General features: G+C 45.6%; 1 protein-coding gene across 1 annotated transcript; it reads right to left on the bottom strand.

The window, feature by feature from the left end:
- Nucleotides 1-1,955: 1,955 nt before the first annotated feature.
- Nucleotides 1,956-27,935, bottom strand: LOC121833697. Its single transcript, XM_042287180.1, has 8 exons — nucleotides 27,908-27,935; nucleotides 3,911-3,971; nucleotides 3,776-3,843; nucleotides 3,658-3,714; nucleotides 3,344-3,439; nucleotides 3,188-3,250; nucleotides 2,502-2,564; nucleotides 1,956-2,243 (listed from the first exon to the last, which is right to left on the bottom strand). The coding sequence occupies exons 2-8, from the start codon at nucleotides 3,949-3,951 to the stop codon at nucleotides 2,107-2,109; spliced, it is 525 nt and encodes a 174-aa protein (XP_042143114.1). The 5' UTR covers nucleotides 3,952-3,971; nucleotides 27,908-27,935; the 3' UTR covers nucleotides 1,956-2,106.

The following is a 27,935-nucleotide window of genomic DNA, read 5'->3' as shown; positions in this document are numbered from 1 at the left end:
TTCGCTCCGACAGAGTGCTTAGATTTTTGTTCATGAAATGACTGGTTACGGAATTTCAAATACCACCCAAGACGTATGTTAGCAAACATATTAACAAACCGCTCATGACACTCTTTACTACAGAACACAGCAGTCTCACTTGTGATGGTTTTAGAGATGGTCTGACATACATCACCAAGGTGTATCAGAGAGTCAATCTTCTTTAGGAACCGAGCTTCTAGCTGCTGCACATACTCATAACATGCATCGGAAGGTGCAGTGAGGTCCCCAAAAAGGCTCTCTGGAACATTGTTCGCCGCCAGCAGGCTGTAGAACTGGTGCGAACCGTGGAGCTGTTCAGGTCCTTTGTCTGTCAGGAAACGTTCACAGACGCAGTCTGCGGATTTGCTTCGAAGGAATGACTTAACCAGGGAACCACTGACATAGTAGACAACATTGTCCTTTACTATGTCAGGGACCTCTGGAGAAGTGTCGCTGACAGACGGATAGACCTGAACAGCTTCATCACCTGACGCCTGGCTGAGTTGGGCAGCTCCTGTTGTGAGGACAGACACAGGAAAAGTGCTCAACTCGGCCAGGAGAAAGCTGGTGTCGTCCTCACAGTTCGTACTCTCGGATATCTTAAACAACTTCCCAAGCATAATGTGTTTCAGCCCGGCAATGAACTGGAACACAGTCGGGTTGTCGTTACAGCCGTACTGCTGGCGAACAATCCCAAAAAGGTTCTCGAGCGGGTCCTGCTGCAATCTGCGGGTCAAGAGGGAGTCAAAGCCAAAATCTTGGTGGAGTTCGCCCCATAGGAGGAGGACAGCCTTGATTGTGACCTGCCATCCTTTGATAGTGTGGGGTTGCCGTTTGTCTGCAGAAACAAACCTCCAGCTTTCTGTCCAAGGCAGGCACTGTTCAAGAAAGGAGGCATGCTCGGACTGCTCTTTGATTGCATAACGCAGCTTGTCTCCCGGTTGCTTGACAACCGAGCTGTTTAAGCAATCGAAGAGCTTGTCCATCCTTTCGAGGAAGTCAGTTGCTGCAGCTGGCAATTCCCCGATGGCAAGGAGAGTCAAGAGTGCCACAGCAACTGACTCACTCATCACCTGTGTGGCATACTTGACTCTCATGTCACTGAAAGGCTTCCGATAAATGTGTCTTTCCGTTAGTTTTTTGCCAATCTGGATTTTAGATGATAATTAGGTGCAGCAATGCTGTCAGCGGAAGTGTCATGAGTCACTTTGAACAGTGTTTCAATGTAAGTCCAATCAATAGTTTCTGATCCGATTTGCAATTTGTGAGCACGAAGGTTATTTCTTGTGTACTTCATCAGGTGTGGCGTGTCATAGAGGAAATAAACTTTCGTGCCTTTGACTTCAAAGAATTGTTCATCGATCGACACATTTAGCAGACCAGCCAAGCTGACATTGTTTGTCCCTTGATCGCAGATTACAGCTTTGACAGTAATACCTGCTTCTTGCAGCTGTTCTATGATGCCAATCAAGAGTGTCCGAATAGCAGATGAATTTGTCTGCCTTTTCGAGATGGCAAAAGCCACAGGCTGCACCCAGGTCCTCACAATACCAGCGAGGAGTATCACGAGTGCTGTAGTGCCCACATCTTTGGTCCTTCTGGTGCCGTCATCTTCGAAGCCAATTACGACATCATGTGCAATGTCATACTGCAAATGCCGCCTCAGTGAAATTTCGTCGAACATTAAAGTACATACCCGATCAGTGGGCTGCCAATTCTCAGTTATACTTTTGAGCTTAGTTAGGACACAAGTCATTATTCCTGGTTTCATAGAAATGGATGACAGCCACCTTCTGAGGGACCTTTCCGTGGGCAGCTCAAACACTCGAGATAGGACCCTGTAGGCCTTTGGCCCGTGAAAGTAAAGGTTCAGAGCGAACTGCTTTACCTCCTCAGACCACCTCCTCCCTTTTTTGCTCGGAGATGTGAGATGCACCTGGGCTGATAGCAATTTAAAAAGCTCTTTTGGGACATAGTCCTTAATGTTCCTTAGGGCTTCCTGTCTCGACACCTTTTTGGAACCTTTCATTCCTCTTAGCCTATTGAGGGCCTTCCGATACCTGCTGCTTGCACTCCGAATCTTTGTCAGGCGTCGCTGTGTTCGGGGGTAAAGACCCGCCCCCTCCGCCCAGCCTTCTTTGGAGTTACCACGGGAGTCATATGGCCCCCGTGGGAAGGGCCAGGCACCTCGTTGTCCGCACTGACATCTACCTTGGGGGGATCTGCATAAAATAACATAAATGTTGGTTTCCCTAGTCACGACACGCTAACAGAGGAGAAAAGTGGCTAAAAGATCTGGTTGAAAAAAATCATCAGTAAGGTACGTCCTAAGCTTTAGACTCTTGTTTTAACCCCACACCACAGTCAGCTTTCTTGGGAGCTTACCACATGCAATGTAGCTTACACCACTAGAGTTTGTTGATCATGTTAGATGCAAGCCCGACCGGCAGGAGGGAGCACTGTGCCTAAGGAAACCATACCTTGTGTTTCTGGAGCTCCTGGTTCTTGGGGCACATCAGAGCTAGTCTCCATAAGTTTAGGACCTGCATAGGAAACAAAAGTTCATGTAACAGAACAGCTTTTATGTCCCTGGTCACAACACACTCACAAAGAAATAGCCCTAAAAAAATTTAGATTAAAAAATGCGGTATGATTTTCTCTAAGCGTAGGACTCCTCTCCTTATTTATCCTCAGCCAAGCCCATGCCATAGCTGTTTTCAATAAAGCTTACCACGGGCAAGATTGCCTCTATCACTACCGTAGAATACCACACATCCGCCCATTCCACATTTAAGCGCCCATATACAAATTTCTAAGATATGAAAGAAATATGCACAGTACATTTATATGTAAAATTGACGACCGGACAAGCGCCCATCCCCCATTTCTTCGCGATTATCTCTAAATTTTGAGTGGGTGCTTGCCAGGTAATTTATGGTACTGTAGAGTACCATGCATCCGCCCACTCCGCACTAAGTGCCCACCCCCAAAAACTTGAAATATCTGAAAAAAATATGCACAGTACATATACAGTATGTCAAATTGACGACCTCACATGCACCCATCCCCTATTTTTTCGCGATTATCTTCAAATTTTGAGTGGGCGCTTGCTCGGTATATTACGGTAGATTTTGTTGGCCGTGCACTGTGCCAATAATCACTTTACCTTGTGTTTCTGGCTTTTTCGGTTCTTGTGGGACACTTAAGTCCATGTCCATCATATGAGGATCTGCATGGATACACAAAATAGGGCATATGAAGTGTGACTATCCCATTTGGGGTAAAACTAGTTGTAATGAGCATATTGCTGAGTAAAGCTCACCATCATCTGTTGTGTCAAGCAGTGAGCACTCCATGCCAGCTTCCATTTCTGGTGCAGTCCCTTCTTCCTCCAGGGCATGAAGTGAGGAAGGAGAGCCTGTGCAAGGAACAATGATAGTTTCATTTAATTGAGGTCTCAATTGTTTTTGAGAGAATTAGGCTTTCTCCCTTATTTATTTGGCTGAGATAGGATGGCAAAGAAAATGGTATTTTTTAAACCAAAGCTAGGACTCCCCAGTTCTATTATGATTTTTTTTCATCACTGCCCTCCCTCTCTTTTCTGCATGCATCGGTATAGTAAATGAAAGTACTTACCCTTGCTTGGGCCAGCAACAGGCTCGGGCACGTCACTGCGTGGGTCCCTGAAGTAGCCTAAATTATAACAAAAGAGTCGTCAGCTCAAGCAGCCGATTGCTGAAGTCAGAAAACATACCAGGGGTGACAAGGGCCCGGACTCTGATGTTCGCGACAACAACGGAGGGTGTTGCATCTGCCTTCAATCTGGTTTTTCATTGCAGAAGCTGTCACTTGAGAAGTGTTCTGAACAAAGCCGGAAAGCTTTATTTACCTCTTTCCTAGGCTTCTCCAGGAGGTCGGGTCTGTTGGCATAAGAGAGCCACCTTTCAAATCTGCAAATTTTAATCAATATTAGTAACAGAACAATATATTTACCCCGCTAAAATGTCTTCAAACTCTTGATAGTCAAAATAATTCATATAGTGGGGAATTTTATTTGAATTCAGGCTGTAAGGTATATTCATGTTATTTTTATCTTTATTAAATTTTCGATATGCTAATTGTGGCATATACTGCACAAAGGCAACGCTTCTGTTTGAACATTCAGACATCTTTCGTTTCCAGGAAATAAAATCTCAGCAAAATTAGAAAGGACGGCAAGTTTGGATAATTATCCGTGATATCTTTAAATCACACTCGATCCCAAGCTTTTGGCGACAGATACTCATTTGTTTAGGGTAGTGCATCTAATCTAGTCAGGCAAGTTCTCTAATTATATTGAGTAGAATTTGGTAGAAATTTCTAGACGCTTGGGGCTCATCCAAAATTGACAGTTTGCAAATATCAAAAACTGGCTGTCATAAGTTACTGGTTTATAGCATACTTTAAGGCTCAGCACTACATTAATCGTCGCTTTGCTCGTCATATCTAAGGGCTAAACACATAAAAAGAATGCAAACAAAAATTCAACAAAACCTTATTTTTTTTTTATTTCACAGTGCGTCGAACACGATGACATCTAAAAACTTTTTTTTTGTTTATTTTTCAGTGTGAATAACCGATCAAAACATATTTTATGTAATGTCGCATGTCATAAGTGAGAATCGCCAAACGGCTCCCTCCGTCCTTTCCCGGTTTGGTATTGTTTAAACATATTTTGCGTTCAAAAAATAAGAAATGTCTACATGTAAAAATTTGAAGAATGTTTATGTCCACATGTAAAAATTTGAAGAATGTTTTAAATATCGTGAAATTAAATCCCTTTTCCTCCCTGTTGAACTGAGTCCCCGTTCACTCCTGTCTAAATCCCGCAGTCATTTTTTTTTAAATATCTTCTTGTTTATTTAATGCTGAAGGCGGGTGACGAACACAAAGTTTTATGTTCTCCAATACACACATCTTCCTTGGATATAAATGCCTTCCCATAAGGAGAACACGAAGTACGCGATCCAATGTCTAACGAAAAAATACGTAGAGTCTAGAGTATATAATAGCGATCGTATATTCACGCTTTGCGCGTGTTGATCTATGCGCGAATGCATGAATCTAAATAAAATCATATATTTGATGTTCAAATATGTGAAGTAAAGCAAACACGAACTAGCAGCACAGGGATCTGTGCCTGCAAAGTTAGTTCAGTTTCTGATACAAACTTTCCGACTCACATGTCGTCCGTGGGTATTCGAAAGAAACGGTGCCTCTTGTCCCTTGCACTGTTCAGGCACCATTTCGCGCAACACACAGAATGACCCCCCTTCGACATAGGGAGTTCATGGAGAGGAAACCAAAACTGAGTTCGACTTTACGAACTCCACCCCAAAAACCACGGAACGCGCCGCGCGGAGCGATGGAGATAAATCCGTTTGTTTTTCGCTCTCTCTTTTTTTTTTCTTCTTTGGGAGAGGGGCGAGGGGGAGCCGGCGCGCCGGCGCTTGAGCCCGGGCGAAACGGCCGCGGGTTTGCATCGCGCAGGCGCATAAGCGCGGTAGCGTGCGGGCAACGGTTTCGGTTTAAACTCGACAACACAAGAAAGTCACGCAAAGTCGGAGAAAAATATTTTACATTTTTAATTATACTCATTTGATTTTGTGTTGAGTAATAAGTGACTATTATGGAACTAACAGTAAGCTTCAATTATCATTGTTTTGTTTATTTTTTAGTAATGAGCGCCTCCGACCACGCGAGCGCTACTGTACACCTCGATGGTGGCGCCTACCGTGTTGCGGCCGCGCAACTCGCTCTGTGACCTGAGGTTGGCCGAGGCATGACGGGTATCGGCAAAACGATGCACGCAGAAGCCGATGCACGACAACCTGTCGTGCGTAAAAGAACATAATTTGAAATATGTGCGAGTATTTACGTTTCGGCTATGCAGTGACTTTATAAAAGCCTCTTGAGACTTTCTATTTGGGCACACTGATGGAACTGTTAAATTTGAACAACCTTCATGAGCTGTAGAATAGATGTTTGAACCTAAGCACGTCGTGTTGGAGAACACAGTAGTTGGATTTTGTCAAGTAGCAGAGCCTTGGGGCTGTGGAAAGGACTGTTCATATGCTGACCGCATATATAAAATGCTTTTGCGGGGCAACCTTAATCAAAAGAATTGTGGAACCTTTTCAGTGGTGCTGTCGGTATACTTTTGTTAAATTGACTAATCTGACAGTTTTGCAGGGTAACCTAATCAAAAGAATCGTAGAATTTTTTCGGTGGTGCTAGTTATACTTTAAATTTGTTAAGTTGACTAATCTGGCAGAGTTCCCGGTTGTAGATCACTAGGCCGGCGTTAGCAAACATTCAAAACGTGATCAACATAACGTTGGTAAATACTCATGGTTCTGTTTTCTTGTTTTCATGTCTTGCGGCCTACCAAAGAAAATTTCAAGAAAGATCTAGCTGGCTCTGCTGGCACAAGATCTAGCTATCTGCTGGCACAAGATCTATCAACACAGAGGACAGTTTAGATTAAGATTTTACTTGGTGTAATTCGGTACATCAGTATCCACAAGCACCTTTTTACATTACGTTTTCAAGCCTTTTTCAGCAACAACATTTAGGCCTTATTCTTTGTGCAAAGGTTATTAGGACCTGCTTATACAAGTTTACTCATCTAAATGGTTGACCCATACGCACAGTCTGATGCAACTGCTTGCATGGGTTTACACAAACGGACACCTATTTGTGAACAGGTTCCAGATTTACGCAAATCCTGTACAAACATTATATGGGTAGGGCATTGTTTACAAAAAAAAAAAACTACAGCCGGGTTAGCATGAGATTGCGACTGCGGCGAGCCAGAACATGCTCATGTGAAATGCCTTTTTTATTGGAAGATTTATATAGATATTTCAATAAAAATGCAAAAAATCTATAATATAGTTTTGTTTTGTCTCTTCAGCAAAAGCACTGCTAAAGTGCTTTTGCTGAAGAAATGAAGAAATGTTGTAAATATCGCCAAATGCCCCCCCCCCCCCCCCAAAAAAAAAAAAACTTAAGCGTAGGGATCGAGCCAGTGTCCAATCGATTATGAAACAGACACCTTACCACTGGGCCACTCGACAGTTCCGATTTGCTGTTTCACAATTTATTTTATACGAGACCGAATATGGGACAACGGCCGGCATTTATTTTCCCTGGTGTGCCAGCTACCAGCCGAATACCCACTTCCAATCAAACGCTGGGGCGAGACTGACCCCGGCTCTCAACACGGAGCTCCTTATGTACACATGTGGGCTCCTCAAAAAATCAACGTAGGAGGTTCGGCCCATAGGACATTCTTACCTCAAATAAGCCCCAACAGGGTTCTCGAATTTACCAAAACTCAAAAATTACAGAAATAAAAAAAGGCGCGTCCGCTCCAAGGCATCAAACCTCGAGCCCCTTGCGTAGGATATAAAGACGATAACCATTCGACCACGAGCGCGCTTGGTCGGCGATGCGCGTGACAAAAGGTGGAATTGTTTGCAGTCATATGGACGTAAACGGTTCAGTATATGGTACTGGTGCGACCATATGAATGAATATAGTTTTGTATGGGCCAGCCTATACAACCATACGGAACCACATGTGTATGGTATGGCTCGGTATGGTTCAGTCATATCCAACTATACGGAACCATATGTGTATGGTATGGCTCGGTATGGTTCAGCCATATGGAACCGTATAAATCCATACCATCCTGTATGGTTTGCCATATGGAACCATATAAATCCATACTACTCCATATGGTTTGCCATATGGGTTCATATAGTTTTTTTCAGTAGGGAAGCCTTCACAAAACTTGTCATTGTAATTTATTTGCGTTCTTGTCTAATAGTTATACCAGTTTTGTGTATTAGTATTATTTCTTATGATGTTATTTCTTTAGTTATTGTGATAAAACGGTTGTGATAAGCCGAAGCAGGCCTTTGAGGCAATATGTATCACATTAGTTTCTAATAAAGTAATTGTTTTAAATACTTGTGGCTTATATTGCAGTACCTGCATCGTAGGACTCATGAAGTTCCATTTGCACAAATGGCAGTGATATCAGCTGAGACAAAACAGCTATCTTTATTGTTAAACTTGAAGATTCCTGCGATTTATTGCCACCCACCTGTCCACTCAAAGCAGGCATGAAGCAACAGAACATGCTCGTTCACACCAGCTCTTGCCAATAGTCTAGACATGTGATAAAAACGATATACAACCCATTGTAAATGATAAGAATAATCAAGCTAATAGAAAGTTAAGCTGCCGATAAAAAAAAAACTTCTACTTCTTTTTTTCTTGTGTGCAAATTCCAATGTAACAAAATAATGCTGTCCTGAAAGCTTCTGTTGTGTTTCATGATAAATTTTAGAGCAGCATTCAGTTCAGCATCGTTAAGACCATCATCGTTCATTTTTCCATGTTTCATTACAGGAAATTGTAAGATATCAGTTCTGCATTTCGACGTTTATACTTGCTGGCAATTGATGTTACCGCTTCTTATAGGTGGAATCGAAGTTTCCATTTCAACTTTTTTACTTGCACACAGTTGATGTTACTACCCTTGTTTTAGCGAAATTCAAGTTGAACCTCGCAGGCGGCAAGAAGTCTCCTAACGATCACAATGCCTCCCTTTGTTCAACGAACTGATACTTGACTAGGGCTGTTATACTCCAGACAATGTAAGAGTCAGCACTGATTATCTTTCAGATAGTCGCTCATACACTCCCATGACGCTTTTGCGATAGGAGTCGGGGGACTCTTTATAAAAGGTGGGTCCTCACAACTCTTATTACAGAGTTACGGGGATTACCAGGAAGGAGTCGTGTGACTCTTTTTCTCCGTTGGATAAGAGTCGTTAAAGAGTCGCAGTTGACTACGTCACCTGGAGTCGCCCATACACTACCATGACTCCAGTGCAATGAGAGTCGCAGGACTCTTTTTTTAAATAAGAGTCAAGTGACTACAAACTGGAGTCGTGGGGGAGTCAAATCTGTAGCGCGCAAAGACCCCCCACAGGGAGTCGTGGCGACTCTTTTTAAAAAAAGAGTCGAGGGACTCTACAAACTGGAGTCGTGGTGGAGTCAATTCTGCGGCGCGCCAATACCCCCCAAAGAGAGTCATAGCGACTCCCAGCACTATTGGAAAAACATACAAGAAACAAACCTGCTGCTTGTACAGTTCGGGTATGACACCAACATAATTTCTTGTTATCAGTCATGCAGCTAGTTTGGTTTGGCGTTCTGCATAACTGGAGATACCGCCACCGCTATGGCTCCGGGTCTGTCTATACTGGCAGCCAGTTTGCTTGCCGATATGATTCGGTGTGCTGGTATGATTTTGCGTCCGATGACGTAGACGACCGCCATCTTTCCAATAAAAAACGCTTATACCCTATTGGAAAAACGTACAAGAAACAAACCTGTTGCTTGTACAGTTCTGGTATGACACCAACCTACCTTCTTTGTGTTATGCATGCAGCTGGTTTGGTTTGGCGTTCCGCATAACTGGAGATACCGGCACCGCTATGGCTCCGGGTCTGTCTATACTGGCAGCCACTTTGCTTACCGATATGATTCGGTGTGGCTGGTATGATTTTGCGTCCAATGTCGTAGGCGACTGCCATCTTTTTAACAAAACGCTTATACCACAGGACCACCGGTATAACCAAATCATACATGCAGAAAGACGACCGCCATCTTCCAACAAAAACGTCTATCGTTCACCACCGCTATCGTTACATACACCATACATGTCGAAAAAGAACATAAGCCACGTTTACACGAATGCGACTTAGTCGCATTGAATCCAGTTGCCGCATTCAATATGCGGTCATGTAAACGGCGTAATGCGCAAAGCGCATCGGATTTTGGAACGGGGAGGATTATCGGAAGGCGCCCGCTGCGGGAGCGAGTGAACAGCTGAGAACATGGCGGCGGCCAACCTCGTTGGTGGCGCGGAGAGCGGTCCCGCAATTTTTTTCCCGAGAACAAACGCAAGCTTTTATTGCGATCATAAGTAAGCGGAATATAACGGAGCTGCTTGGTGAGGGCGGCCCCGTCCAAACCTTTGCGAAGTACGACTTGCGCGTCCGAAAGGGTCACAAAGGCTTCGGTGCAAGCACGAATGACACCGAGAGCTCCGAGCACTGTAGAGCACTGCATGGTAGCGCAGAACGAGCAGCTCCTACCTCGGTGCAGCTCCTGGCTCCCCAAGAGCCTCTCGGACTCGGGGTCCGGTTGGTCCGGTCGCGATCGGCGAGGTCTAGCGCGGCGAAACGCGGAGGCTTCCTCAAAGCGTGCACACACACGTCGCCTCTCGTTCAGAGTGAACAGGCGGCCCGGCCTGGAGTCCTAAACGCCTTCCGTCTCCCAACTTCTTCCACAGCACCGAAGACAGCGGGCACGATCTTTACGTTCACTGAATGCGTCGAAAGGCCTCCACGTGCGATGCACCGGAAAACGTGGTGCGGCTGGTGCCGGAACGGAACTGCATAACTTCGAGCTTTGAGTCAACGTGCACGGCAACAAACCGATCGTGACACCAAGCCGCGGATACCGCATCGCCGGTCGACAGCGGCAAACGGCCCGTTGCTCGTATCGTGGGCCGTGACTCGTACTCGGCCAACTTGGCGTCTTTTCGTGGCCCCTCGCGTCGTCGCAACCAGCCACAAACCCGACAAACCCACCAGCCCGAAACCGTAGCGACCGTAGCCTGCGTTGGAGAAAAGCGAAACCGAAACTTAAAGCTTCCGCCCAGTGGCTTCTGCTGCCGCGGCTTTTCTAACTTCGCGGCTTCCACTTCCGGTCGTCGCGGAGATAGCGAAGGTAGAGCGGTGTGGGGGGTCGTTGGCTCGTTTACGGTTACGGGACAGATGTTTTGCGGTCCGTTTCTACTGCGTCTCTGGCTCTCAACTGGACGGCGCCTCTTATAGTTCAACCAGGCGTGGTCAGCCTGCGTCAGGCCGGCTCGACTCGTCCGATCGCCGGACCGCAGGCGACTTCCAAGTACGGCCGTTAGGCCTAGGATCCGAAGGCCTAGGATCCGTGAAGCGGTAAGCTAATCTCGTCGCGTTTTCGTTCTACTTTTAAATTACGTTAGGTGCGCTACAGTATTCGTGACAATTTTGAACTAGAATAATTGTGCTTCATTGCGGTCATTTGCCCAAAAATGTAAATCGAGCAATGAACGAGGAGCCATGCCTGAAAACGGTGTATGTACGATGTTAACTTCTACCTGGGCGGCTAAAAAAAAGTCAGGACTGGTTACGGTTGGATGCGAGGCTGGTCCCAATGCACTGGTAAGCATTTAGAGCGCCTTTCTGAACGGCATGTAAGCAATATAGCGATCAACGATACGAGCGACGGCGAGATACTACGAGTGCCGGCGCCGAGCGACGAAGATTTCTCACTTTCGCTGCTTGCGCCGCTCGGTTCTTGGGCTTCTAGAAAACGTCGCTCATCGCCTTGGTCGCTCGCACCAATCGCTTTCATTATGTGTGTCTCGTCGCGCGGCTGACTACCGTGTTTATTCGAATATAAGTCAACTTTTTTTTTTTTTTTTTGAAATTGTGACCAAAGATTTTCGACCTACATTCGCGACCAAATTTTGCGACCCTACCGGAGGCATGAAGCTATCGAGTCACCGAGCCGGCGTTGCCGTAGAGCCGCGCCGCTTCTTGTGTCAAAAAGCTTTTGGTTGCCGAAATGGCTCGCCGCCCGCGGTGGCCGGTGCCGCTATCGCGCGCACCCCTCGGGCGTCGGATTTCGACATTGCGCCTCTAGCGTTCCCCTTGCTGGGCAACGGGTAAGGAGAGGAACGCGATGCGCCATGCACTTTACCCTCCATCCTCGCAAACGCGCACAAAAAAAAAAATATGTTACTTTTGTTAGTTGCTTGAGGCGGCTCGGCTCGCGTGTTGCTCATGGCGACACGGCGGCTTTGCTTGCGTCTTTGTAGTTTGTCTTCCGTCGCTACGCACCTTTTTTCGTTTCTTGTCGTCATTTTACAACGGTGTCAGAGAAGTATTGCTGCGAATTTGGCAGGATGTCTACCCAGCTGACGAAGCTTCGGACGATGATAACATGTCCAGAAGTTCTGACGGTGATGAAGTTTTTGGCATCGCCCCGTGATTTAGCTGAGAGTGATGTAAAAAAGGTTTTTTTCCTTTCTTTTGCCCAAAACTTCCCCTGTTCTTAAAAATAAAAAAAAAGGTCGACCTATATTTGAATTTTTTTTTTGTTCTTGGTGGATTCAATAAATAGGGTTCGACCTATTTTCGAGTTAATACGGTAACTTTAATTTTTATTTTGGGTTACGTCGGACGCAACTCGAATGCTTGACAGTTACGTTGGGCGTAACTTTAATTTTTATTTCGGGTTCCGTCGCACGTAACGTTAGACACTCCGTTACACTTAAGGAAAATAGGGGCTGCTGGTTCATCATATAAACCAACCATTTGTGTTTAATTAAAATGCATCACTGACCTAAAAAAAAACTGCTATCCTAGAGTTTATGCTATAGGAATGTAGCGCTTCAGATAAATTTGTTAATTTTTACTTTTAGTCCCTGCCCCCTCCAGATACAACATCTGGCCTAAAGCAGTGTTCCGGATCTCCTTCCAAGACCCGAGGCGGGTCGTCATTCAATCCATGAGTCGGCGGCGTCTCATGGGCGTGTTGCTGGTGCTTACTGGATGGTGCTGCCGAGGGAAAAGTGGTCATGCTTGGGAAAGGCAAGTATGGCCGCCGTAAGTATATATAATGTCTTTACCTTTGCTCGAATCTACTTTTAAGAAATGCACAGTTCGCATGTGTGCATCTCTCAATGTTTCCACAGTCGGCTGTTTTGTTTTTTTTTTGAGTGCTCCAACTCTGTCAGCGCTAGTTTCTCTAGATCATGCAAATGGGATGCAACACTAAACCACATATGTTCTCGCAACAAACAGTGCTGTGCAGAAGCAAAGTGGAATTTACTCTAGCTTTATAATGCAGCACAAAATAGTTGACTCCAAGTATAGCTACTTTTGTGACTCCGTTTAACCAAAAGCTCTGCCGAAACAAACTTGCCGCCTTATAGGTGGTGCAAAAGAACCTCGCGTGCCTAACCTGGAGAAGGGCATTTTTTTTCATAGGTCAATTTTTTCTTAAACCAATACCTTCAGCCTCCTTGAAATGTTAACATCATGTGACACACGGAAGAACAGTAAAATCTTTAATGTTGGCGAACCTTTAATTTTCACAGCCTTTAGTTTTGCGGAATTCAGTGGCTGCGATTATGTCCTCTGTGACCGATTCGAGAAGAAATAGGGGCCACGAAGATAAGGGGTTTTTACTGTACATCGGAGGAAAGAGGAAGCCACTTTTGTTTGTATGCAAGAGTAAAACCAACAACAACAATCATGGTGTCGACACTTTGTGAGCCTATCTGTGTCTATTGAATGTTATCAATATTATTTTAGTTTGCTAAACATTGTGGCGTGTACATTGTGGGATGTCGTCTTCAACACAAGCAGTGGTTTTCTTCTCAAGCAGGCAGCATGGACGCGTGCCGCAGCACAACATAGTTCATTTGCAGGTGGTACCGCAGGTTGAAGGATGGTTGGCACAATATGGGGGAATCACAATTCAATGTTCTACCTCGGGCGTACACAAGATTTGCTTATTGTAAATAATTTTGTCTAAAAATCCGGGATTTGCGGTGAATGTACCCGCATGGTTGGAAGGGCCAGACAAGCCTTGTGAGTGCTTCATTTTCTAGCGTATCAGTCCTGAACCCACTCACGCACCACATGTGTAGATGTTCCGATAGGTGGGAGCACTTATTTGGAAAATGGTGAATGGCAACTGTTATCTTTATCAGACTTCTGTATTATGGTCAAAGTTCGACTGCATATTTGCAATACTTTTTCTCACCAAACAATATGTCATACTAAAATATGTAGAATAGCCGATGACAAAAAGAGAATGGCTGGGCGTCCTCCAGCACGTGCTTGTGCTTTTCACCCCACTTTGGACAGATGTGCTTGCTCCAGGCTCATGAGGCGCTGAAACGTTATCGAAGGTAGCAGACGGGCTGGAGGTGGAACAACGGAGACTTCTCCCTGCCTTTCTCATGCTGTCAGTGAGCGTGTACCTCTATAGTCTAACTTAGCTTAACCTGCACAGAGCTGAGGAGAATAGGCTTGGCGAGTGCCCTTACTGCATATGCATTTGTACAGTAGAGGCACTTTCTGAATCAAGAACATTGTGTATCTTACCTTCAAAAACACATCATTTTGGGGGTGCAAAAGGAATTGTAAGGCATATCTTTGTTTGTATTGTCCTATTACGCATCGCAGGCACGTAGCCAGGGGGGGCTTATGATGCCCGGCCCCCCCCCCCCTCCCCCCCGATATCTTCCATTTTGCATGGGTCCTCCTCTCCCCCCTCCCCCTCATACAGCATTTTGCTATGAGTGGGCCCCCCCTGAAACAAAATCCTGGCTACGTGCCTGACGCATCGACTCCAACTTAATGCGGAGTCGACCCACTTTGTTGATAAATTTAATGCCTGCCAGGTAATTTGTTTTGCATTTAGTTGATACATCAGTATTCAGTTAGGTATCCCAAGACATTAGTCGTTGACGTGGAGTCTCTCTGTAAGTCAGTCATCTTTAACAGTCATAGAAATGCTTGTCAAATAATGGCACTGTTGAGGACATGTATTCAGCTCGAACAATCGCTGGGCACAAGCTGGTCGTGTGGTTACAGGCAGCAAACATCCCGGTGGGAACGTCCTATTTCGCAATGTAGCTGCAGACTAGGTGAGGGCCCCACTCATAAACGTCTATACTTTTAGTCTCTTTAAGCTGGACCACTTTTGAAACTACAAGCCATTGCAGCTAAAACAGCATGACACATGATTATAAGCTGGACGTACCATGGCGTCCAACTAGAAGGTTACATGGCTTGCTTTGTGCACTGAATTTGCAAGGATGGCTTGAAGCTTCTGTCGTGGTTAACTTTAAGCTCAGATAGTTTAAAATAATGCTCTCAGTTTTTATTGTTGCCCGGCATGGTTAACAAGTTGGTGATATAGCGCTGCATTGAAAAGTCTGTGCATTCATGACTGTATCACCTTATGAATGCATACTAGCTATTAAACTCTTCGTTTTTCAGAGAAATGAAATGCACTTTGCTTCCAATTGGAGCTACTTCTGGAACTTCATGGTATGAAGCACCTTATGGCTGCAAGCTCTGACCCATCTTGTTCTCTGGTCTGCGCAGGCCCATTGCAGGGAGTCATTCCGAGAGCCTCACCAGAGGTTCCTGCCCGTGGTCGTTTTAAATTTTTTTGTTCTAGGTATGCATCCTTTTTGTCTTTCCCTAATGTACTCGGGCATTTTCTTTTCATTGTCGCAGATTTGCCTCAAAATTGGTTCAGCACAAAATTAGATGCTGTACAACTGTATCCCGCATATTTTGTTCAAGATAACTTTTCTTTGCGAAAGTTAGATTTTTTTTATGAAGGTTAGTCTTTTTTGTTTTTATTCACAAATTTATTTGAGTTTCCATGGGTAACACTAAAACGTTATGCCAAGGGCAAGGATAAATTCACTGCTCTAACTTGTTCTCAACTGATTGCAAGAAATTTTGTTAATGTCGTGAAACCTCTTTCCAGCACTTGCTTTGCTGCATGGAAACAAATTATATATGGGACATACTCTTCTTTAGACTGCTTGCTCATTCTGCAGGTCTGCCTTCTATAGATGTCGTGCTACTGGAGAGCAGGCGAATTCGATTGTTGGTTTTGCCATTGCTTTTTTTTAGCCGTTGTCTTAATAGTTCTTGTAAATTTAAAAATTTTCCTAAAAAGCAAGTCGGCGAGAATATCTAGTTTGACTAGTTAGCTGAAAATAATGATCTAGTACCCTTTAGTCAGTAAAATAGATAGTGTGTGCCCCTGTTAGTGTCAATTAGAGATGCACGCTTTTTAGGCATTTTGCGCAGAGTGGTACCCATTTTTATTGGTTAGCCTCTTGGTGCGCCAACTAAACTCTTTCTATCCAGACACCTGCCCTTTGCTTTTATTTGGCAGGCTCTGGCAATAAAATGATATAGTGTTATTCCTCGGTGGCTTAAAAACTTAAAGAAAGAAGTTTCTCCATGTTTAAACGCAAACTTTTATAAAGGCAAAAATGAATTAAGCCAATAGCAGACGACACATAGCCTCAACAGTGCTCCGCGCCAACAGCGTTGCGTCAAAATAGCGGTCGTCTCCTTTTTGCTGCCTTCTCTTTCTTTCCTTCGGCGCTCTCCTCCCTTTCCTCCTCTCCGGCACCTTTGTCACCACACCCACTGGCTAAACTCTCCCACTATACGGCTCTGCATTGCAGTAGTAGGTTTTTTTTATAGTCTTTAGAGTTAAATGTGAATATTTGACAGAAATCTCCCAGGTTGGGGTGAAAGAGGGTTAAATGAATGCATTTGATCATTCGCCTTAATTCGGTACCCATCATTTCAAGGCCTGTGTGACCTTGTCCTGGGGTGTGTCTATGAATGTGGCTGTCAAGGAGCAGTTTTTTAATAGGTACAAGTACAAAGTATAAAAACAAAAGGATCTATGTGCTGATCATGAAAGAATATGCTATCCATTCTAATGTAGCTCTGCCAAGCACTTGATTGTGATTTGTTTTTATTTCCAGCTACTTGGTTGCCTCAAGATCTCGAGATCCTAGCCGCCACAAGCTTGGACTCAATCTTCTTCTGTGGTCCGGCCAGGACCATGGGGGAGGTAATCCCAGCAACAAGAGCATCACAGTATCTCCCTGCCTGTGACTTTCGATTAGCATCACGACAAGGGAGTCCTCATGCCACCAAGTGTTAGGTATGCTACTCGAAATAAGCATTCTTACCTATTCTTGAAGTGAAACAGCAAAAGCACTACTAAGCCTAAAATAAAAAAAAACATTCAAATCTCGGGTTGGATGGATTTTCAATTACAAAAAGACGTCTGCAGACACGACGGAGTCACAGAAATATCTTCCCGCAGATGGCTTTGCTAGTGCTATACCCAAGCAAATTCTTAAAATAATCATTGTGTTACGTTGGTGTCATCAATCTTATGTACCTACCCACCCAGCAGTCGGGAGATGTGAAATATAAAAAAGTGGGAACTTGCACATTCTCAGCTCTGCAAAGATAATATATTGAACCGAGCATAGCACGTTCAACTTAAGAAAGCAATTCAGTGCAGGCCTAGTTTTAAGCTTCACATATTTGTTATTGCCCTTCATAATGAAGTAAAAACTGCTTAAGTTGTGGCCCACTACAGGCTTTCTATTAGTGTTAAAAAGTGTTATGGCAGTTTAAACAGCTCGCTCCAAATATTTTCTTGAAATGCATAGGTTTATGGAAATTATCACGTGGATGTTTGCAGACAGTCATGGTGAGACCAATCTTTAGTGCCAAGTGTTCCACTTATTCAGAGTTGGTTGAGTCTGTAAATATTGTAGGTCGCAAATTTAATTTTTATGGTATGCAATGGGCACAATCATCCGTAATGACTATCTCTACTTAGGGGAACTTTATACGTTTACTACGGCAAGATGGTTTCGCAAAACTAAGTATTTAGTTTATTCAACTCCTGCACTAACCTTATCTCTAGAAACTTTTTATATTCTTAACGATGCTGAGTTAGGATTCTGGAAATAGTTTTTCTAGAACTACGCTAGACATTTCCAGTTCATAATTTTTCTCGCAAAGAATTCGAGAGAGCCAAACCCTGTAATATACAGATGGAACTCGCAGAATGATACGACTGGCAGTTTGAAACATTCGGCACTGTAACAGTAACAGTGACATGTCACTTGCCTATGTAATGCTCATTGTCGCAGATCAAACTGCTTTTTCCGTCTGCACTCATTTTTAGTGGACTCATTCAGCGAACTCGCACCCGAGACTGCAGCGCTGGGTTCTGCGAAGTAATTTGCATGAATATAGATGCAACAGGTTTCTTTGAGTGTGCGTCTAACACGTATTCTTCATATTGAATCTGCTACTGTATTCATGACCATGTCCTTAATTGTATTCACATTCCAGCTTATTTTTATTTTGACATTTGAGTTTTCTTCAGTACTTTTCTCAACATCTGTGCTTGTTGAGACGTACTCAAGACCATTCATCTTGTCTTTCACTATTACGTTAAAATATAAAACTGTTGATGCCGAGTGAGAATTCAAGGTACCGAATCTGTCGTGCGAGTTAAATAAGAACCAATAAAAAGCTCTACAAAGGAAATTTTTTTAAAGGGGGCTGTATAAGCATTAGAATAGCACATGCCATGCTAAAAAAATACAAATTCTTGTTAGGTATGCAAGGATGACACTGCTGTGCTGTTTCTGATGTGTCACAAAAAAAATCAGTGCCATACAGTGTTCCTTATGGAAGTACAAACTGTCGAATTCAAAGCCCAGAAGTTTTATTCAAGAATGTTCCTCAATACAAATGTATTTAGAGATCTGAGCCACTGACTTATACATGACTATGTGGCGAACATTCATTTTCATGTGCATTATAGTTTACAAGGTCTAGTCTGCATTGATTTATTGCATTCATGCTGAAACTGGGAGGGGTTCTCTGGGTATGAATAAATATAAAAACATTTCTTGAAATCAAAACATTTGAGAACGGACAAAAGGAAGGATCTGAGAACGGTATCTTAGATTCTCTTTTCTTTTTCTTATCTCTAATTTTCACCTTATTTCACCTGGTGCATTTAGTTTTTTTAGCGCAGCTCTTAGCACCCGTTTCCGCGTTTCGCGGCGTCGCTGTCGGCGTAACCGCCCAGCTAAACGTGGCAGGAAATTGAATTAATGTTGCGGTCATGTGACGTTAATATTTCCGCTAAGTCTAGCTGAGAAACTGAATTTTTTATGGAGGACATGACACGGTCATGCAACGTCATTTTCCCTGCTACTTTTAACGGGAAAACTGCATTTGTGTTGAGGTCATGTGACATCAATTTCCGCGCTAAATTTAGTGGAAAACTTAACCCGCTAAATTTAGTGGACAAATTTTCTCGCTAAATTCAGGGAAATTTCCCGCTAAATGGGAGGGAGCAGAAGAGTAGGAGGGTTAGGGGGTAAGGGGTCATAGCCTCCCATCCTCCCCTTCAAGATCTGTGCTCTAATTTCACATTACAGAGAATTGTAAACGTCTCATATTTCATCTCATGTTTATTCAACTTTTATATTGCAGGTGCGCTTGCAGCACAAATCTGGGTTGTGCTGATCCTCTACGCACAAGTTAGGAACTCCTGAGTGGCAAGAGTGGGAGTTTGGTCTGACAGCTCTAGGGACACCATTGTTCAGTATTGAAGTTTTAATTATCTTCTTTTGAGCAAAGTTAAGCTTTGCTGCTTGCAGTTCTTCTAAAAATAAATACCTGCAACCAAATTTACCACGTCACGACATTTTGCCTCTGCTCTTAGTGCTCCTGCTGAGCCTCGGATAAGAGCTTACTGGTGTGAAAAGATCATGCTTGTTTGATACCACTCACTGATGTAGAGACTCGCTGACATCCAGCATTCCAATGAAACGCTGGATGTCCACAAGTCTTTCTTGAACAATGCAAGCGGGAAAGGAACCATGCAATCGTATCGTATTGCGGGACATTCTACAGAGTATTTTTTTGTATGTTTTACAGATATTTTTAAAAAAGCCGTAACAGCTACATTTACGCGGTCTGTGCACGTGAGTTATATGGCCAGGGCGGCATAGTATAAAAGGCTAATTTGTAATGATCGGTCGGCTTATTACAGAGATGTGCCAGTCTTCTTTCAGAAAACTAGATGGAGGTTCATTCTAGCGTAGTTTTATCCCGCGAATCTGAATATGCCGTTCGTTTTCCACAAAGATATAACTAAACGTGCGAAAACACAAAAAAAACATCCTACCAATAGTGACATCGTAAGAAGACCTTTCGGCCGCCAAGCGTGTCGCTTAAGGGCCGCGCGTCCAATCTAAAGTTTTCTAGGTATATTCTCCCGCATCGGCACCAGTCGTGACACATTTTTCTGCGCTTTTAAAAAATAGCACATGCGTGCATAGCTTTGATAGGTGCTGAAGATGCGTGAGCAAAGATTTCGAAAGCTGCTTTTGTGACGTCGCTCTCCAGGGAAGTGCTTTCACAGCGCTTAAAAAATGACTATGCAGCCTCGATTCATGAAATTACCAAATAATTTTGATATTTGAGATTCTGGAGGTCATATGAAGATTTAAAAGTGTTTTCTCAAATACAAAACCGCTTCAGCCTCTAAGTATAGTATGTTCCTCAAATTTTTAATCAGTGAAAATAGACCCATGGTTCCAATTAAAAACTTGCTAAGCATCATCAAAACACCCTAAATCAACTTTCTTTGTGAAGATATAAAACAAGAGCAGCATTTTATGGCGTTCTAAAAAAAATGGTCAATTTGGACGCGTTTCCAGACTTTGGTTTCTTACCAGGGCGCATCTTTGCACCTGCAGTCCTGCTGCCCGGTGGCCGCAGTGCGAAGCCGCCCCCTCGCAGGATGGAGGGAAGCAAGGTGCACGTGCGTTGCGTGTCTAAGGGGGAACAGGACCTTGGCCGCAGAGAGGAGCTCTGATAAGAAACTGAAACCTAGAAACTCGTCCAAATGAAGCGTTTTTACAGAACGCGTAAAAGGCTACCCCTGCATTATATCCTTCTAAAAAGAGTTGATTTTGTGGTTTTCAATCATTCAGCAAGTTCTAATGGAAACCATATTTTCATTTTCACTAATTAAAAAGTTAATTAACAAATTGTATTTAATTATCTGACTGATCGTTACGATTAGGCCCCTAACTACGTACGCCTGGCCGTATAACTCGCCTGCACAAACCGCATTAATTAAGCTTTCACGACCTTTCTAAACGTATATGTAAAGCTTAAAACTAAATCGCCCTGTACAACAGTGAAAAGGCGAAACCAGCATGTTGGAGCCGTATGGCTCCACCGTGCTGGTATCGCCTTTTCGCTGGTATAGGTTGTCCCATATTACGTTATGCATGTATGGTTCCACATGTTTCCGACATATTCCACTACGCTGGTATAGGATGTCCCATAATACGACATGCTTGTATGGTTCCGCCTACCTATATCGTTCCGCATTAATCCACTATACTGGATCAGCCGTTTCGCTTGTATAGGATGTCCCATATTACGGTTACGCTTGTATGAGCCTTTTCCGTCATCTTTCCATCTTCGAAATTTTCCAACAGGGTACCACACGACCACCGTTACAACCAAATCATACATGCAGAAAGACGACCGCCATCTTCCAACATAACGTCTATCGTTTACCACCGGTATCGTTACATACACCACACATGTCGAAAAAGAACATAAGCCGCGTTTACATGAATGCGACTTAGTCGTATTGAATCCAGTTGCCGCATTCCATATGCGGTCATGTAAACGACATAATGCGCAAAGCGCATCGCATTAAAGTCGCTAGACAGAGGTGGATAGAGATGTCGAGTGCGCATTCCTTCAGCCCATGTAAACGGAGATCGCATCGCATTTTGGAGCGGGGAGGTTTATCGGAAGGCGCTCGCTGCGGGAGCGAGTGAACAGCTGAGAACATGGCGGCGGCCAATCTCGTCGGCGGCGCGGAGAGCGGTCCCGCAATTTTTTTCCCGAGAACAAACGCAAGCTTTTATTGTGATCATAACTAAGCGGAGTATAGCGGAGCTGCTCGGTGTGGGCGGCCCCGTCCAAACCTTTGCGAAGTACGACTTGCGCGTCCGAAGGGGTCACAAAGACATCGGTGCAAGCACGAACGACACCGAGAGCCCCGAGCACTGTTGAGCACTCCATGGTAGCGCAGAACGAGCAGCTCCTACCTCGGTGCCGTTCCTGGCTGCGCAAAAGCCTCTCGGACTCGGGGTCCGGTCGCGATCGGCGAGTTGTGGCGCGGCGAAACGCGGAGGCTTTCTCAAAGCGTGCGCACACACGTCGCCTCTCGTTCAGAGTAACCGGCGGCCCGGCCTGGAGTCCTAAACGCCTTGGTTTCGATGCATCTTCCGTCTCGCAACTTCTTACACAGCACCGAAGACAGCGGGCACCATCTTTACGGTCACTGAATGCGTCGAAAGGCCTCCACGTGCGATGCACCGGAAAACGTGGTGCGGCTGGTGCCGGAACGGAACTGCGTAACTTCGAGCTTTGAGTCAGCGTGCACGGCAACAAACCGATCGTGACACCAAGCCGCGGATACCGCATCGCCGGTCGACAGCGGCAAACGGCCCGTTGCTCGTATCGTGGGCCATGACTCGTACTCGGCCAACTCGGCGTCTTTTCGTGGCCCCTCGCGTCGTCGCAACCAGCCACAAACCCGGCGTCGGAGAAAAGCGAAACCGAAACGTAAAGCTTCCGCCCAGTGGCTTCCGCTGTCGCGCCTTTTCTAATAGCATCTTCGATCAACTCGCACCGGAATCGCCCTGAAACCAGCACAGTGCACAGCGCTCCTCGGTCGTGCAGCGCGATGTCGGTGCAACATCGAGGACAAACTGCGCCGCGCCGGTGCACCGCGGCGAGCTCCACCTTGCGTCACTTCGCGTTTTGTTCCTTTATTTTGCGTAGGTCAGCGCACGGTGCCCGTCTGCTGTCAATTTCTTTTATTTTTTTACTCGCGGATTTGACGGTCCCACAGAAATAAACATCGTGGACGTGATTGTCGATGGGGTCACGAAGCGGGTGACAATTCCACATGTATATGCTGGCCATCATTATTAGTTCAAGAAAACGAAACACCAGATAATAGCCGTACCTCGCTGTCATCGAAACGCCTCGCGCCGCTTTCCACGAAGTTCGTGCTTTTCGGGCGCTCCTTGCCACCACAGCAACCGCCAGTAATCGCGGCGATGGTGGGAAGCTCGTCGTCTCGCCGTCAGAAGACCCGAGGAAATCATCTGGTGCAGCTGCGAGGCGTGTTCGTTTTTGCAAGATTGCCATCTCGATAGTCTGCGCGTCTGCTACTCCCGCCATCTTCTCGATTCCCGCTCCTGGCCGCAATGCCTGATGGGACTGCCCCCCGGCGCACCGCCGATTTTCTTGTAGCATCCTCGATCATCCGCACCGGTGCGCACCGGGGCACTGAGGTGCGCCCCTTCATCTTCGATCAAGTGCACCGGTGCGCACCGTACGTCCTCGATCAACGAAGCGCACCCTCCCGGTGCGGCTTTTCGTTGCCCCAACGTGCACCAAGAAAATCGGCGGTGCGCCGGGGGGCAGTCCCATCAGGCATTGCGGCCAGGAGCGGGAATCGAGAAGATGGCGGGAGTAGCAGACGCGCAGACTATCGAGATGGCGATCTTGCAAAAACGAACACGCCTTGCAGCTGCACTAGATGATTTCCTCGGGTCTTCTGACGGCGAGACGACGAGCTTCTCACCATCGCCGCGATTACTGGCGATTACTGGCGATTGCTGCGGTGGCAAGGAGCGCCCGAAAAGCACGAACTTCGTGGAAAGCGGCGCGAGGCGTTTTGATGACAGCGAGGTACGGCTATTATCTGGTGTTTCGTTTTCTTGAACTAATAATGATGGCCAACATATACATGTGGAATTGTCACCCGCTTCGTGACCCCATCGACAATCACGTCCACGATGTTTATTTTTGTGGGACCGTCAAATCCGCGAGTAAAAAAATAAAAGAAATTGACAGCAGACGGGCACCGTGCGCTGACCCTAGTGAAAAATACACCAGCTCGAGGGCTGGTGTGACTTGATGTTACACCAGACTTTTTCACAGATGTGATTTGGGACGTTTTCTGGTGTGACACCAGAAACCTGGTGTTCTGTTGTGACACCAGAAATCTGATGTGTGGGTATGACACCAGAAATCTGATGTTCTGATGTTACACCAGAAATCTGGTGTTCTGGCGGGACATCAGGTTTTCTTGTAATATGATACCAGACCACCTGTTGACCGGGTGTTGCTTTACTCACAAAAAAGTGTACAATGATAAGTTTGACAACAACGCTGCTGCCATAATTACTTTATTCAAAAAACCAAAAAAGCACAACAGTAAAGCTTCCGAAGCTTTACTGTTGTAGGGAGTTGGCCGTGATCAGCTGGAGTTTGTCCGGAGCCACTGCCGTGCGTCGAAGAACCGGACGCCCTGTCGTTCCGAAATTCTTGGCCTTTCAGCTTGCGGTTGACTCGTGTCTTAGTTACGCTGATCCGTTCCGCATACCCCTCCGCACCAGAAATTTCCTCTTCTAAGGCATCATATTCGACAGATAGCTTGATTTCCTTGTCCAGCTCTTTCAGGGAAGCCTCCTTAAGTAGAAGAATATCAAATGTTTCTCCGAGCTCACCGATGTCGGTTGGATCCGTGGCCAGCAGACGCCAGTCTCGTTGATGATCTTTGTTGTGGCGGCTCGCAGGGTAATCCTCTTTCGCTTCAGGCGGTCGACGCCCTCCTCGCTCGTAGTAGGCATTTCGGCCCCAAAACTCGTAATAATTACTAGCTTCCTTTGTTTCTTTGCTACCGAACCAAGCTCGTCGGAAGTAAGGAAAGCGCACTAACACATCTTTTCGGCTTCGACTCACAAAGAAGACTTCTTTACTTTCTCAAACTTAAACAAGAATACCGGCGGAAAGGGAAAGAGAAACCCTCGAAGAGGCGAGCCGGCGAGCGCCCCAAGCTGCTCAAGGCCGCCCGGGAAAGTGCTCGGGACGAGGGGGACACTTCTTGGGCACAAAGGAGCCCGCCGCGGGGTCTCCGGCGACCACCAAGACGGGAGGAAACAAGGCACCCCGACGGGGGACGGAGCGGCACACAAACTAATAGAAAACACGCGCGCGGACGGGGGGAGAAGTCAACAAAAACACAACTCTGGTGTCACATCAAACTGCGTGGTGTGCACACCAGGCTGCCTGGTCGGCGCATGAGTCCTTGTGGTGTGACACCAAACTCTCTTGGTGTACCCATCAGGCTGATGTGCGGGTACACCAGCATTTCTGGTGGGCACACCAGGCTGGTGTGCTCGATACATCAGCATCGCTGGTGGGCACACCAGATATTCTGGTGTCACATCAGGATTCTTTGATGTCACACCAGGATTGCCTGGTGTATTTTTCATTAGGGGACCTACGCAAAATAAACGAACAAAACGCGAAGTGACGCAAGATGGAGCTCGCCGCGGTGCACCGGCGCGACGCAGTTTGTCCTCGATGTTGCACCGACATCGCGCTGCACGACCGAGGAGCGGTGTGCACTGTGCTGGTTTCAGGGTGATTCCGGTGCGAGTTGATCGAAGATGCTATTGGTGCACGTTGGGGCAACAAAAAGCCGCACCGGGAGGGTGCGCTTCGTTGATCGAGGACGTACGGTGCGCACCGGTGCACTTGATCGAAGATGAAGGGGCGCACCTCAGTGCCCCGGTGCGCACCGGTGCGGATGATCGAGGATGCTATGACTTCCCGGCTTCCACGCTTCCGGTCGTCGCGGAGATGGCGACGTAGTGTTTTTGGCGGTTTTGGCGTCGCTGGCTCGTTCTGCGTTTTGGGGGGCAGATGTTTTTCGGTCCGTGTCCACTGCGTCTCTGGCTCTGAACTCGACGGCGCCTCTCATAGTTCAACCAGGCGTGGCCAACCTAGGTCAGGCCGGCTCGACTCGTCCGATCGCCGGACCGCAGGCGACTTCCCAGTTCGGCCGTGAGGCCTAGGATCCGAAGACGTCTGTCTCCGTGAAGCGGTAAGCGAATCTCGTCCCGTTTTCGTTCTACTTTTAAAGTACGTTAGGTGCGCTACAGTGTAAGCAAGCGTGCCAAGTGTTCGTAACAATTTTGAACTAGAATAATTGTGCTTCATTGCGGTTTGTCATTTACGGAAAATATAAATCGAGCAATGAACGAGGAGCCATGCTTGAAAACGATGCATGTACGATGTTAACTTCTACCTCGGCGGCTTTAAAAAAAGTCAAGACTGGTTACGGTTGGATGCGAGGCTGGTCCCAATGCAATGTTAAGCACTTAGAGCGCCTTTCTGACCGGCATGTAAGCAATATAGCGATCAACGAGACGAGCGACGGCGAGAAGCTACGAGTGCCGGCGCCGAGCGACGAAGATTTCTCACTCTCGCTGCTTGCGCCGCTCGGTTCTTGGGCTTCTACAAAACGTCGCTCATCGCCTTGGTCGCTCGCACCAATCGCTTTCATATTGTGTGTCTCGTCGCGCGGCTGACTACCGTGTTCATTCAAATACAAGTCGACCTCTTTTTTTTTTCTTTTTTTTTTTTTTTTGCAATTTGCGATTAAAGACTTTTGACCTACATTCGCGACCAAATTTTGCGACCCTAGCAGAGGCATGGACATATCGAGTCACCGAGCCGGAGTTGCCGTAGAGCCGCGCCGCTTCTTGTTTCAAAAAGCTTTTGGTGCACAAAAACAATTGAAATGGCCCGCGCGCGCGGTGGCCGGTGCCGCTATTGCGCGCATCTCGGGCGTCTGGTTTCGCCATTGCGCCTCTAGCCACTAGCGTTCTTCTTGCTGGGAAACGGGGAAGGAAAGAAACGCGATGCGCCATGTACTTTGCCCTCCATCCTCGCAAACGCGCACAACAAAAAAAGAAAAAAAAAAGTTACTTTTGTTTGTTGTTTGAGGCGGCTCGGCCAACGCTCGGCTCGCGTGTTGCTCATGGCGACACGGAGGCTTTGCTTGCGTCTTTGTAGTTTGTCTTTCGTCGCTTCGCACCTTCTTTCTTTTCTTCTTGTCGTCATTTTACAACGGTTTCAGTGAAGTATTGTTGCGAATTTTCGAGGATGTCTACCCAGCTGACGAAGCTTCGGACGACGATGACATGTCCAGAAGTTCTGACGGTGATTAAGTTTTTGGCATCGCCCCGTGATTTAGCTGAGAGTGATGTAAATAAAGGTTTGTTTCTTTTGCCCGAAATTTCCCCTCTTTTTAAAAATAAAAAAAAGGTCGACATATATTTGAATTATTTATTTTTTATTTTCGGTGGGTCCAACAAATAGGCTTCCCCTATTGGAAAACCCCAATATAAACAGCGTATTATGGATATTGGTAAACAGTATCTTTTTATTGTATTGCAATACAATATAGATAGTGTATAGGAAAACATTACATTTTTGTATTGTATTACAATAAGGATTCGTTATGGGATTCCAATATCCATAATACGCTGAAAATATTGGAATCCAATACCGTATAAACCCTTATTGGATCCCCATATGTCGTATGGGGATCCAATAAGGGTTTAAGATTCCAATATACTCAGCGTATTATGGATATTGGAATCCAATATATTATATCGGCTACCAATAAAACTATATACGAGTTGGAATATCACGTTTAGCGCAACATTTCTCTGCAACGCAGTCTCTTCTTGTGTGTATTTCTGAGTGATAAATTTAAAAAAATGTTGCTGTTGTCAAATTGTGAATAAAGTAGCAAAACACTGGACTTATCCATTCCAAATATATTTAGCATATTCCTGAACTGGAGGATCTGGCATTTACTGCAAAAGAAAGTAAAATGTTTAGGACTCTCATTCAAAAACTTGATGTTTGAAAACAGAATGTGAAATCCTCACCTTAATGAAAACAGCAACTGCTAGCTGTAGCCATATAGAAACTGCATAATAAAATTTTGTGATTAGTTTGCGACAAGTAGCAATCCTTCACCAAGCCGGATAGATTCAAAATTATGTCTGCGTTTGATTGTGGAAAAATAAGCTTCAATGCCACTGCCACAGGTCATTCTGAGCTCGGTCAATTAAATATACGTATCCGCTCGTCTGGCTTCACAATTCCTGCTTCGCACCTAACTAGAGTATCTGGAATGCTCACCTTTGAGGAAAAACGAACTGGTGCTTGC

The sequence above is a fragment of the Ixodes scapularis genome, unplaced genomic scaffold (genome assembly GCF_016920785.2).
Source record: "Ixodes scapularis isolate PalLabHiFi unplaced genomic scaffold, ASM1692078v2 PGA_scaffold9__187_contigs__length_104089568, whole genome shotgun sequence".
Taxonomy (NCBI): domain Eukaryota; kingdom Metazoa; phylum Arthropoda; class Arachnida; order Ixodida; family Ixodidae; genus Ixodes; species Ixodes scapularis.
The sequence above is the reverse complement of the archived record's forward strand: the minus strand, read 5'-3'. Positions and strand labels throughout refer to the sequence as shown.

Coding starts and splice junctions, on each gene's coding strand:
- LOC121833697 (XM_042287180.1), bottom strand. CDS start 3,951: ATGCCAACAGACCCGACCTCCTGGAGAAGCCTAGGAAAGAG. Junction 3,440..3,657: donor TGTTGCTGGCCCAAGCAAGG/GTAAGTACTTTC, acceptor TTCCTTGCACAG/GCTCTCCTTCCTCACTTCAT. Junction 2,565..3,187: donor GAAAAAGCCAGAAACACAAG/GTAAAGTGATTA, acceptor TTTCCTATGCAG/GTCCTAAACTTATGGAGACT.